The following is a 13,876-nucleotide window of genomic DNA, read 5'->3' on the forward strand; positions in this document are numbered from 1 at the left end:
TGCAACAAAAAACGCAAGGTATTTGCGATGAATTACAGCAATGAAAATAGATGTGCCTCATTGTTTTTTTTTTTAAGGAAAATGCCTCGGGAGCTGGAGAATGGTGTATGCATTCTTCTTGAGCGTGTTTTGCATGTTTGTTAATGAACGGGTATGTGCACTGTGCAGTTATACTAAAATATTCACAGTTGTCTATGAGATGTCGCTTATTAGTGCATATGGTATATGGTTAAAAGAGTGTTGCCCGTTGTTGGCAACACTCTTTTAACCATAATTAACCTCATCACGCATTTTATACTTCCACAAAATCTGTAGGTTGGTTACAGTCAACTATTAGTTACACTGATTAGAAGAATGCTTAGCTGCTGTAATGGTTTTATGGAGTTACGGAGGTGTGTTTAAAAGTGTTTCCTCATGTATTCCTGATTTGAAATCCACCTCAGTTGGTTGACCCGTAATAGTGTCCCTCACCTTGGTTTGGAGAAGTTCAAGATTTCTCAAAGTTTTGTCATTTTCCATTTTGTCCATGTGTTTACAGCAGGCGTCTCTCAATTTAGTGGATAAATTGTTGGGTGTGAAATGTACCCTGCATGTTGTACAATTGTGTCTTCTGTCTGCATGCCCAAACTGTTAGTATCTGTATCTGGTTTTAAAATTGTGGTCCCCATCCTCACACTAATTCAGTGTGTATGAGAGCCTAGGCCAGCCCTGGACTTAAGGTGGGTTCTGGACTTATGCTGAAGCTGGAGGGGCATGCTAAAAGACCCTCATAGTGCAGCAGTACTACTGTCCCTGAATTTCAAATGTCTAGCGTGGTTGTGCAACATACCATTTTTAGGTCTTAGCATCGAGACCTATTGTCGCCGAGTTCGCTCTCAAGGGAGACAGAGCGGTGCACGAGCCTACCAGGGTCTGTGGACGCGCACTCACACACACAGGCAGGCAGGCACGCGCCGCGCACACACAGACACACACACACAGACACGCACACACACACATCCCCTCCCTCTCCCCCACCCCTCCCCCGACCCCCCCACTCACCGGGCTCTTTTCGTGTCCGTGTCCCTCTCCCTCCGCAGCGGGTCAGTCTTGGGAGCAGGCAGACTCGGAGGTCGGCGTGTCTTCTCCGGCGATCCGATGTGCACGCTCACGGCGACGTGCGCTCCCACCGCGCTGAAAGAAGGAACAGCAGCTCTGCCAGCCAAATCAAACGGAGTGACCAATGAAATGTGCAAACGCTGGCAAGGGATTTTTTTGTTCAAGAAGTGTCTTCTTTTCTTTTAAAAAAGGACAACTTACAAGGCGCTCAAGTAGTGTATGTCGCAGCTGTAGAAATGCTCTGACTGCTGAGCAAATACAGACTAGCACACGCTTACAAGCAAAGACCCGTGCGCCGCAGCATTCTGAAACTACAACTCCCAGATGCCCTTGCGAGGCAGGTCGCCATGTTGGAGGCTCTGGCAAAACTGCACATGGTGTTTCCTCGATTCTCGGCGCCTCCCTTCCTGTGATCCTCGGGCACCATGCAAGCTGCCGGGGGAGGCTGATGCCCCCAGGCCATGTGTCGTGCGCAGGGGCTCGGTGTGAAGATGCTCTGGCTGGCCATCCTCCTGTACCTTGGGATCGTGCGCTCTGTGCAGGGCTCTAACTCCACAGACCTGTGCAGCTGGAAAGGCAGGTACGTGCTCTCTCGTGTGTCACCGTGTGCTCTCTCGTGTGTGTGTCACCGTGTGCTCTTGGGACGCGGAGTTTCTTTCAGCTCACAGGTCTGGGGTAGCTCTGGTGGTTGGGACCCCCATTTTGAAAGAAGCTGCTTCAAGCCTATCGTGAACGCTCGGCCGGATCATGGGCAAACAGTAGGGGGGGCGGATGGACTGTGTCCATCTTGGGAGGGCGCGACCCCCTCTGGCCGATGCTTGTTGTGCTTTAAAACTTGGGAAGAGCGCGCATCTCCAGGGAACTTTAATACCACGGGGGACTTGTGCGAACTGGCACCGGGGACATTTAAATCAAAGGTCGTGACCCGCCTTCTGAACGCCCCCCTCACCCCGGGTTCTCAGCTCTGATGCAGATGGTGTGGATTCCAAGGGGGCTGCCATTTGGGAGAGGATGGGGAGGCTGCTCGGGGTGCTGGAGGGTGGTCCATGCTGGTTGTAGTGGTGGAGGGCCGGTTTAGAGGGCTGGTTCGGTGTTCATGGGGCCGGCTTTAGGGTGGTGCGGCCGCACAGGGCGCTGACCTATGGAGGGGGCGCTGTATTTATCAATACCTTATGATTGGAGATGTGAGGGACACTTGTGCCCGTTGGTAGTGAGGTCATGGAGTGTGGGGCACATGGTTGTCACACCGGGCGCCACCAGCGCTAAGGCTGGCCCTGGGTGTCCAGGCACTGAGGCTCAGAGCGATGGAGGGGGCTGAGCTGGAAGGCCGGCCCTGGGTGTCCAGTCACTGAGGCTCAGGGCGATGGAGGGGGCTGAGATGGTGCCTGTGCCGAGGAGGCTGCAGCCACGTGCCCAGTTTGAAATGATGGTGGGCAGTCCATGCAAGGGACACTTGGGTGTTTGCGATAAGTGTCCAGGCTAAAGATGCTTGCCGCTAGAGCGGGTCTACACTCGCGGAACTGGAGGGTGTCCAGCCAGGGTGCGGGGAGGCCCTTGGTACTGGAGGGCTGATCAACTTGGGTGCTGACAGAGATATCAGGCTGGTGAGGTGTCCAGCTCGGGTGCTATGTGGGTTGTCAGGCCCATGGTACTGGAGGGTGTACAGCTCGCGGTGGTGCTGGGGGGGAAGACAGGCCTGTTATAGCAGTTGGGGTGTTTGGACACGCGGGTCCTGTAGGCTGACAAGAGGGGAGGGGTAGTATTAGGGTGCTGGAGTGGTCCGGGGTGCAGGGTGTGCACGGTCGGGATGATGCGGGGTGCACACTCGCGGTGATGGCTGGGGTGGAATGTACAGCCACAGGATGCTGCGGTGGATGCCACCCCACAGGCACTCACTGGCTGCTGGCGGGAGGTTTACATGCTCAGTATCCCTTCAGTACCGCTCAGCTCGTTTCTGTTCACGTTTTTACTGCCTGTCGGGCTTTCCTCTCGATCAGATCCCTCTTCTCGCTCCCTCTTTCTCTGTACTAGTTGCTTCATTACTCCACGCCCTCCCCTGTGACCTGTGTGATGTGGATTCCGTGCTGGAGTGGGTTCAGATTTTGCCTTAAATTGCTGCTTACCCATGACTTTGTTTTATACTTTATGTAACTTCATACATGATCACATCTTTTCACTCTTTCTATAGTGCTGGTGTAACTTGATATTCGTTTGTAAGGCGATGCTAATGTTGTAACACCTACTGGTAATGTTGGCACTATATAAAACTGCGTAAATAAATAAGCTAGTGGGAAGGGTAGGGGGTCAAACACATGTTTCTGTAAGGCTGTCCAGAAGAATATGCCGGGGGAGTGGCGGAGCTCGGGCTTTTGGGGGGTGCTAGTTCGGGTGGTACACAGGTTGTGGAGGGTCAAGATTCAGGGTGCTTCTGGGGCTGCATGAGCCCAGGATGCTGGAATGATGGGCTCGGGCTAAAATTACAGAATGTTGTACAGACTTAGGATGCTGCCAGGAAAGAGGTGCACATAATCTTTGGGTTCTGTAGTGGGGCAGACAGTCACAGGATGGTGCTGGGAAGTGGATGAGCTCAGGATGCTGGGGGGCTAGCGACGAAAGGCGAGTGCTGGAATGGTACCCAGGCAGGCACGATTATGCTGCCGGCGTGTCTAGACTCTGGGTCTGTCCCCGTGAAGCTGCCCCTCCTGTTCCTCGCTCCGCTCCCTTTTCTGACCCCCCACCCCCCTGTTCCTCGTTCCGCTCGCTTTTCTGACCCCCCAACCCCCCTAGTTCCTCGTGACGCTCGCTTTTCTGAACCCCCACCCCCCTGTTCCTCGTTCCGCTCGCTTTTCTGACCCCCCACCCCCTGTTCCTCGTTCCGCTCGCTTTTCTGACCCCCACCCCCTGTTCCTCGTTCCGCGCGTGTGTGTGTGTGTATGTGTAAGTGGGGGGGGGCTCTCTGTGTGTGTGTGTGGGTGTGTGTGTGTGTGTGTGTGGGAAGGGCTCTGTGTGTGTATGTGTGTGTGGGGCACTGTGTGTGGGGCGGTTGTGTGTGTGGGGCACTGTGTGTGTGTGTGGGGCGCTGTGTGTGTGTGTGAGGCGCTAACTAACTAATACTCTACTACTTACTCTACAACTCTCTAATACTCCCTAATAGATTTAGTAATAAAAAAAATGCTCTACGGTACTCACTCTAATACTCTACACAAGACAGCCTACTACACACAATTTACTACACACTACTACTCACTCTTTACTACTAACTCTCTAATTTTCTCACTACTCACTCTACTACTTACTCTACAAATATCTAATACTCTATATTCACTGTACTACTCAATATCAACTACTCACTACTACTCACTCTACTACTTACTCTACAACTCTCTAATACTCCCTACTGACTTTAGCACACACAAAAACTACTCTACAGTACTCACAATAACACTCCCTCAAATATTATCACTACTCGCTCAACTACTTACTCTACAACTCCTTACCACTGTCTACTAACTGTAATACTCACTATCAACTACTCGCTACTACTCACTGTACTAAATAGCATCTAATGTATAGTACTGTAATACTGTACTACACACTCTGCTACACTCTCTACTACTCAACATTACTCACTCATAATTAGTCACTCTCTACTACTCACTCTTTACTACTGAAACTAAAAATACACTTTGTATATGTAAGGGTGTGGCTGTGCATGTAAATGTGTGTGGCTCTAGGACTCTTTAATACTCGCTCTTTCACTTTTTACTATTCGCTCTCTAATACTCTCTTTACTAATCACTCTCTCCTACTCACTATCAACTACTAACTCTACTACTTTCTCTGTGTGTGGGTGCAAATGCAATAGGTCTCACATATGCGAGCGATTAAGCTATTGGCAATGTAAATGACAATGCCATTTATTTATGATTTAAAAAAAAAAAGTCATGAGCAATGCCAATAGCTCTACTTTTAATAATGCCGAGACCATTGCATTGTAAATGCTTATTTGATTCTTGTGTTTGTTCAATTTGTCCCTTGACAACTTCAAAGGAGGTGAGTGGTGCTAAAATGCAAATGGCATCAAGATCTGTGCTCCCTGTAGGCGTAATAAAGCCTTGTGCTCTTAAATTGCTTTGCGCTCCAAGAGGCCGCACTTTCTGCACAACCATAAGTTGTGCCCCATACACCAGATACTCACTTTATTTGGTCCGAAATTAGGATCTGTCCATTACAATCCCTACGTGGTTTAAAACCTGACTTTAGAGGTTGAGACATTAAGACAGTTAACTGTTTTTAAGTTTCTCACAGAAAACTAATGAAATCCAGTATTTGTAAAGCGCACAATTAACCAAGGGTGTCAAGGCACTGGGGGCCGTTGGGAAGATTAAGCGAGCTATTGCCCAGAGTCACATGGTGCTGGGCTAACCTGCCGCCTGCACCGGGGATCGAACCGTAAACCCTGTGGTCCGGAGTCAGGTAACTTGGCGGCTGCACCACACTTCTTCCACCAGGAAAGCAAACTCTGGATCCATGTGGATTAACAAGGGAGAGGTGGGCGGGGGAGAGGTTCCCTCTGGTGAACAACCTTTACAACAAAACTTTTACAACGCACTACCATTACAACGCGGTCATTACAACGCAAACCATTACAACGCATTGCGCTGGGGGGCGCTCTAGGATAGGGAATACGTTTAATTTACTATCCAACACCTTCCCTAGTGTCCACGGGGACTGGAGTTGGAATAGTAAATTAAACTATTCACTATCCAGCACCCCAAAGCGCTATGCGTTGTAATGGATTGCGATGTAAAAACCGCGTTGTAAAGGCAGGTGTTGTAATAGCCTGCGTTGTAACATCATACATCCGTTCCCTCTACTGCCTGTGACTGACAACCCCCATATCAAATGACTCCCCAAGAAGAGCCATTGCACATCCACCTGAGCAAGCCTGCATCATTGTCATTAGAGACAGGATAGAAGGAGGATTTGGAATTTCAAAAGTATAGATTCTTCTGATTGGCCATGCCTGGTCACCAGAAGAGGATATGTATTGGCCCTTCTTAGTATGAGCACATGGGGGGGGACAGTAAAAATGAATATCCAGGAGTCAAACTTCTGCTAGTTACCTTTATCCCTCCAGACAGAGAATGTCCTTGCTACTGGACCTGTGGATAGAAAGAAGGTGTTAATCCGCCTGCACAGGAGCTGGACTGTGCCTGCCAGGAGTGACCTAATCCAAGCAAGGGGGTCCAAGTTCCAGCTGACTGGAAGGACCTGCATTGGACAGCTTGATGGATGCCCACCTCTGGGTGTGATCAGCTTTATTGATGACTACCCCAGAGCTCTGAGGTCACGTCAGTCATGCTGCTCATGAAAAGATAGAAGTACACCAGGATCTAGGAGATGCACCGGTGCCTTTACAAGTCAAGAAGAGAGAGCCTCCATGATCCCCCATTTTCCTCTTGCCCTTAGGACCTCTGCCTCCTTTGCAACTGATGAGAGACCTTGAGATTATTTATGGTAAAAGGTAACCAAGCCCATGACAAGAAGACGGTGCCCCAATCTGTCATCACTAGATAACGCCAGACGTAAGAGTAGACAAAGAATACGGGTACATTTTAGGAACATTATATTTTACACGCTGCAAGTTAAATAGCCTCTATGCGATAGTTCACAACCATGTTAGTACCACAACACATGCATATTGTATAAGAGCACGAATGGAAACAAACTGAAGCATTATTAGTGTCTGGTAACCAAACGCACCCAGTGCGCTCCTCCTCCGCAAGCACCCTAACCTAGAGGTTACAGTGCCACAGAAGTAAGATGCTGGAGAATTCAGCATATTCTGTGCTTGCGCACACATCTGATGCAAGGTTTGCGCCACTGACAGACTGTGTGAGCGCCAACAGGCGAGCAGGAACAAAGAGCTCGAGGGGTGGTAGGGGCGGGCACAGGGAGACAAGGGGCAGTGGTGCAGGGGAGACGAGGAGGCACTGCAGCTGCCGCCCTGCGTGCTGCTGCTAGCTCCCGCCAGCAAAATGCTGTGGGAGTGGACCTTTCCAAAAGAGGTGGGACATGCACCCACCTTTAGCCATTTGCAGGGTACGATTACAAAATGACACACGCAAAAGCCAACCCAATGCGTGGGGGAAGTCAGACCCATACAGAGTAGTTACAAGAAGCCTCGCAGAGCAGCGCATGGACACTGCGCTAAGCCTGACCTAAAAATGTAATATGATATTGAATTAGAAAAAAAATCTTGATTGTATGCAACTGTTTTAATGTGCAAAGGCTAGTACTCATATCATTATATTCTAGCATTTGTATACCACTGCAAAATTTCCTTGGAAATCTGTATCTGCCATCCAACAGTTTTTTTCTGTACTGTGATCTGCTTCTTTTATATCCCAGTATCATTTAGAAGATGCCTGAATACGCTTTGTGTTCAAACAAAAATCCAAAACCTCTGCTTTGAAAGGAATTAAAGGAATGCATTCTCTTTTATAAATTAATTTATATTAGTGTGTCAGGAGAAATGACATTTGCTTATCTTGTTTTTAGAAGATCCCCATTTGCCTGATGGTGTCAAGATCATCCCAGTTTATATAACCAGAGAAGAAGCAACAGCGCTCCGTGAGTTTCCAGTAGAGTGGATGATGAGGTAAATATTGTACAGTCTGAAAGTTTTTGATGCAACAATTTCATATTATCTGCCAGAAGTCAACCTTGGAGCCATCCTACTCTTAGAAGTCTGTCTTCTAATTTCCTGTTTGCACTAGATATATTTGGCTGTTATTTACACTTACTCAGACAGTATTGGATGTGTTCCCTACTGTAAACGTAGGGTATTATTTAGATGTGAGCGCTAAATCTGGAGGCAATACCGTAAATCAGTATAACATTACTACTTAATGTTACTTCCAGATTTTTTGTTTTTTTTAGAATACATGGAGGATATCCCTTAGTAACACTGCAGTGACAAATCTGTCTATGTTTTTGCAAAATTTGGTTTCCATCAGCCTTTAGTATTTTGTAAACTTTCTGTGAAGTAATGCATCTCTGCAACACTTGTAAACATGGCTAATAATACTTTCAACAAAGATTTAAGCCATTACTGAAGGAGTGTAAATGAGACTAGGTTATTCTTATTTTGCTGTTTAGAACAAAGTACATTGAAGAGTACTTTCTTATCTCACTTTACTGTGCTTTATCTAATTTACATCAAACTCCGGGGCCTGCGTTACTCCGTTCCTCCATGTTTTTCTCTCTTGACTGCCTGCTCATATCACTGAACCTTGCCTTATCATTTTGTTGGAACGTGCAACTAGAGGCACTTCATTATTTGCTTTCCACGAAACTTCTTTTGTTTTCAAGGTAAGAGTGATCTGTGTTTACCAGATTCACCATGTTTGCCAGGTTTAGTTTAGGTTACAAGCTCTGCACACTCCTGCCATCTAGTATTGGGAACAGGCATTGCAAGTTATTTTTCTTTGAAGTAAAGGAATTGAGGTGACTTAATACAACAATGCACTAGGACATAGAATCGACTTTCAAGTCTGATTCTGATACATTTTTGAGTGCTCCAGAACCATTGCTAAAGAAAACAGAAATATACTAGAAAACTGAAAATTTCCCTATGTAAGATCCTTGTACTACCAATGTCTGCTTCAACAGAACAAATGCGATTGAAGAGTGCGTCGTAGCTGAATCCGAATGAGATGCCTGGGATCATATTCTATGAGAATGCCTCTCCGTGAGGGCAGGAATATGGAGAACATGTTTTTTAAATTTGGTCAAATTACAACTGCAAATTTCTTTGGTCAAATCAGCACCTGGTCTGCAGCCTTTTCACTTCCAGGGGAACATGGAGAGCTTAGTCAGGAATATATGGCTTCTAATCACTCTGACTTCAAAGAGCAGTCTTCTCCAGGGACCTCAATTAGACCCACACCCGGGACCAAGATGCCACTAGAGCTTACACAAACACTACACACAGAGGTTTTTCCTTCCAGGACAAGAAACAGCACTGGGACAGCCATGCCTTGAGCCACTGTTCCTGTTGCAGTTCCACCCTAAAAGGGTCTTTCAGCACCACAAGCACAAGAGACCAAGCCTTGCCGCAAACAGCTACAGCCTCAACACTGAGAAACCATGGAGCCTGAGCCCCGCTCCCAAGATAGCCAACTTCAGCACCAACAGTCTGCCCAGCTAGTCTCATATCCAAAATAGATGCCAAAGACACCCTTGAAGCCATCAGCAAGCTAGATACCAAAGGAGAACCGAAAAACAGAAGACATAGGCAATCAACCAGATGTGAGGCCCAGGAGGATTTTTTTATATGAACTCTGTTTGCAGGCACATCTTCCCATGGTCTCCAGCACTTGGCCAGTGAACAACATCCCACGTTTGAAGAGGCTATTTTTGAGAAACATAGGGAAGCCCCTTTCAATTCCGGACACGAAACCAGGGAACCCGAACCACCACCATCAACTTCATATCGTCTTCTCTTTCCCAGTCTGTGTACACAGTTTCACATCACGAGCCCCTAGAATATCAGCCAAACCCTTAGGATGACCCCATGCCCATTAATGACTGAGATGACCCTCAACATAGTTATAATGCGGACCCTCCAGGAGACCCATTATTTGAGCCATTTCCCATTAAACACTCACAGTTCTATGATACAAGGGCATATCATGCTGCCCTGCAATGAGCAGCTGAACACCATAAGGGTAAGCAGCACATAGACGCAAAAGAGTGATTTCACTTGCCATGGGATGAATCAGGTTATACCATCCTGAGAAGGAATGAGAACCTCAGACACATGTTACTTATCACATCTATGGCATTTGCCTGTATATAACCGCACCAATCGATATTCCATCGTAGATTCACACCATTGGCCAGACCCACCAAAGGCTGCTGCAAGTGAAAGCGCAGGCATTATTTGAAAAGGGAACAAAAGAACTTGATCAACCACATCAGTGGGGAAAGAAGTTTACTCCCTGTACTTCTACATCCCCAAAAAGTATATTTGAAAGTTGAAAAAAGTGCAGTGACGTGGAGAATGTTGACCACATCATGTTGCGTTTTTTTTAGTTTTTTTTTTTTACTTTCCGCTGTGCTACTGTACGACATGGATAAAAAACATTGACAAAACCAATAGCTCTTGCGTAGACAAAACCTATTGACTTTGCCAATGCTTGTTTGTTTTATTTGTTGCATGACATGTCATATCGGCATGGGCTAGGCTGTTTAAAACCTTACAACTCTTTGCAGCTGCAATGCTTTTACGTTTTATCCATTTTGCAAGGCGTGTTCTTAGTCACGTAACCATTTCTGGCCGCCAAGAACTTAGAAAATGTTTTACAGGATTATGCCAGTGAGACACAGGTTACATTAGACACGCTTCTAGATTAAAGCCTTTACCAAAAGAACTATGCCAGCATAAAGATGTGTAGATATATATTTCTTTTTTTTAATGAAGAGGCCTTGTACAATGTTTTTCACGTGTTCAAAAATGTATATTGTGGTCCTCCAGAATTAGCTAGCGTCTTTAATTTCCAGTGGATGACCATGTTTTGTGTCAGCAGCACAACTGCTAGACTTTCTGAGATATAGTAAGCAGCCCCCACCAAAAAAACAACGGATTTAGGCCAAGATCTCTGTACTGGGGTGAATACATGACTTTGTTCAGCATTCTGTCCATCAGTTGTTATTTTTGCATTACTGAAAACCAAAGCTTTGTTTGGCAGCACAAGCTCAAACAAGCAACGACGTAGGGACGAGCACAAAGGGAAATGTAAAAAATACCTCCACCCCAGCAGGAGCAGTGGAAGGACTCTAATAATAACAACATTTTAAAAAGCAGTCGGTTCTTGTTCCATGATCTACGGAAAGGAGAAACAAATAGAGAGAAAGTGAAATCAACACACACTTACCAATCAGGAGCTAGTAAATAAATTTGACAATTAGGTCAATAAATGTTGAGCAATGGTTGGGCGCCAAGCCCCCTTTAATTTACTAACAAACGTCTCGGGTGAAACCTAAAAGCCACTAGCAACATACAGACCAACACTATATGGCAGGAGTGTTCAGACAGACCCCTCAGGATATTGTGGCATAGATTTGAAAATTTTGTGGAACAAAAATGGAAATGTAGCGGCACAAAAATGGTAATTTAGTGGCATCATTGCTGCACTCTATTTTAGTCGTAATCATACCTTTTCAGCCTTAAATCATTGGAAACCGTTTTAGCAGAGTATTTCACTCTGAAATAGTCGTTTAATGTGTCTAAAAGGGTTTTTATGAGATATTCTCCTTTATGGTACATTTTGGAGCATAGGTTAAAACAAGCACAATCGCACAGGTAGACACCCCTGACCACAGAGACGTCACAGGCACCCCTGACCACAGAGATGTCAGAGGCACCCCTGGCCATGGAGACGTGAAAGACACCCTAGACCAGGGGTCTCCAAACCGGTCCTGGAGGGCCGGGTCCATGCCAGATTTTTAAAATAACTACATGTATCTAAATGGGGAAATGCACAAAATCTGGCATGGATCCGGCCCTCCAGGACTGGTTTGGAGACCGCTGCCCTAGACCATGTAGATGTGGATCGGTTTCGATGATGCTCGCAAATGATGTGCAAACTTTTTTAAGCGCCAATGTCACTTAAACTACCGACATTGGCCTAACTCTGAAATGACTCAAAAGGCAAGTGTTGGAAGCGCAAAATGTCACTAAAATAGCAGACATTGACTAGGAGATGGTCCAACAAGCAAACACCACTAAACACACAAGTCAGCGCTAGAGCTGTGTACATGAACTGGCAGGGAGATGCACTAACAAGTATATTGTGTGATGTACCAGCGTCATTCAACAAGAAAACCTCTATTCCATGAATTAATGAGAGACGCAGTGAGGCTTCAACATGCAAATGCCACTCACTCCCTCTGCAGAGAATGCAAGGTCTTGACTTGCAGGTGCTACAACACACAAAACCCTTGCATGGCCCATGATGCCCACTCACCAGTATCCTGTGTGCCACTCAACCAGCAGACTACGCTTGAGAACCCTGACCATGCAAATGTCTCTCAACTCGCAGGCACTGCTCATGCCGCTTGACATAGAGAGGTCTCAACAGGCAGAGATTACGATGCACTAAAGTCATTCAAGCAGCACGCATTCACTTAACACAGATTCCCTTATCACGCAAATTTAATTTAACCAGCAAACAGCCCCCGAGCCGCTGACCGCAACCCGACAGATGTCAGCACAACACTCTTAACACGCCAACCCTACTCCAACTGCAGACATTGCTCATTCCACTAACACTCACTCACACACACCCTTCAACCAGTAAGCATGGCCGCCTCCAACACTACATCTTGCGACTCAGTCTAGACCTTTAGCCTCCCTTTAGGCAAGCATTTGAGTGTTAAGTATACTAAACGGCAAATGCAATTATGATGACAGCGGAAGATCCCCACTGCTCGGTGCACACACCAGGGCCCACGAGGCCTGTGCCACCTGGTAGCAGCACTACCCACACAGCATAAGCAAGTCACCATCACCAAGGACCAGAGTGGGCACAAATCAGGGAACATGAACGTATAAGTGCAACGTAATTCGTAAAGCTAAGTAGCATTATTGATCAGGAGTTCTCATGTTTAAATGGAACGTATAATCAGTATTTTATAATAATGTCTTTTGTGTGGGGAGGTAGCTGTTAATATTACAAATTGTGTTTTGCCTAAAGGCCCTGCGATTTAAGTACTGCCTTGCTGGTTTCATTATATAATGAGTCATCAGTTCATACCTGACAATATGTTTTCTTGATAGATTGTCTCCCTCTACCAAAGAAAGAAAGCTGTCACACCTTTCTAGAACACTTTCCGACACTGATGAGCAACTATCAAGCCAAACTCCAGAAGCTGAAAAGGTTGAAAGAACCAGTCTTCCAGTTGATTCTGCAAGCGAAAAAGCACCTTCTTTACTGTCCACAGAACTGCCAGTTGCATGTGTAACCAATCTGGACTCCATGGAAATTGATGAAGAGTCAGAAAGATTGAGGTGCCCTGATGATAAAAAGAACGGTCACTCTGTGCAAGAAATGCCGCACACATTAGAATTTCCAAATGACTTTGACAACAGTGAGTTGGATTGTTCAGAACATTCTGAGTTTAGAAGCCAGCCAATATCTAGTGGCAGTTTTAAGACCTGTGACTCGACAAGTGAGGTTGATCAAACTAGTTTAAGCGGAAATAGCAACTCTGATGAAGGTGACAGTTTTCTAACCAACAGTACATTAGTGAAACAGCCAAATCAAGATTTCCCAAATGGAAATTATTTGCTTGACCAATATGGTGACATTTCAGAAGTCTATTCACAGGCAAAGCCCAGGCTACAAAGTAATAAAGGTGATGTAAATGAAGTTGCAGAAATTACTCATGACTCAGATCAGAGAAAGGAGCGGTTCTTCAGCTTTGCAAATGAAGCGGTATACTCCTCAGCAGCTGCTGCTAGCAGTGGATCCAAAAAAGTCACAAACAGTATACAGTCAACATCTGGTTTGAATTCTTCACAGACATTTGGCAATGCTAATGTAGTTGAAATGAACTTGTACACTCACTCAGTTAATGGATTAGTTTTGTCATTACTGACTGAATATCAGTTTAAGTTTGATGAGTATTCCATCCAAGATGTGGTAAGTAACCCAAGAAATTATTCCCAAAATGTCGAGTGTGTTGAATGGATTCTTTTATAATTGCA

General features: G+C 46.0%; 1 protein-coding gene across 2 annotated transcripts in view; it reads left to right on the plus strand.

The window, feature by feature from the left end:
* Positions 1-13,876, plus strand: part of HPS4 (HPS4 biogenesis of lysosomal organelles complex 3 subunit 2) — a 287,681-nt gene that overhangs the window by 194,538 nt on the left and 79,267 nt on the right. Inside the window, exons 10-11 of one of the 2 annotated variants that reach the window (XM_078667309.1) lie at positions 7,663-7,762; positions 12,947-13,811. In XM_078667309.1, coding sequence (XP_078523435.1) covers positions 7,663-7,762; positions 12,947-13,811 — 965 coding nt within the window. The remainder of the gene's footprint in view (positions 1-7,662; positions 7,763-12,946; positions 13,812-13,876) is intronic. The other variant, XM_078667310.1, reaches the window with a different exon arrangement.

Source organism: Lissotriton helveticus, chromosome 11, assembly GCF_964261635.1.
Source record: "Lissotriton helveticus chromosome 11, aLisHel1.1, whole genome shotgun sequence".
Lineage (NCBI taxonomy): Eukaryota > Metazoa > Chordata > Amphibia > Caudata > Salamandridae > Lissotriton > Lissotriton helveticus.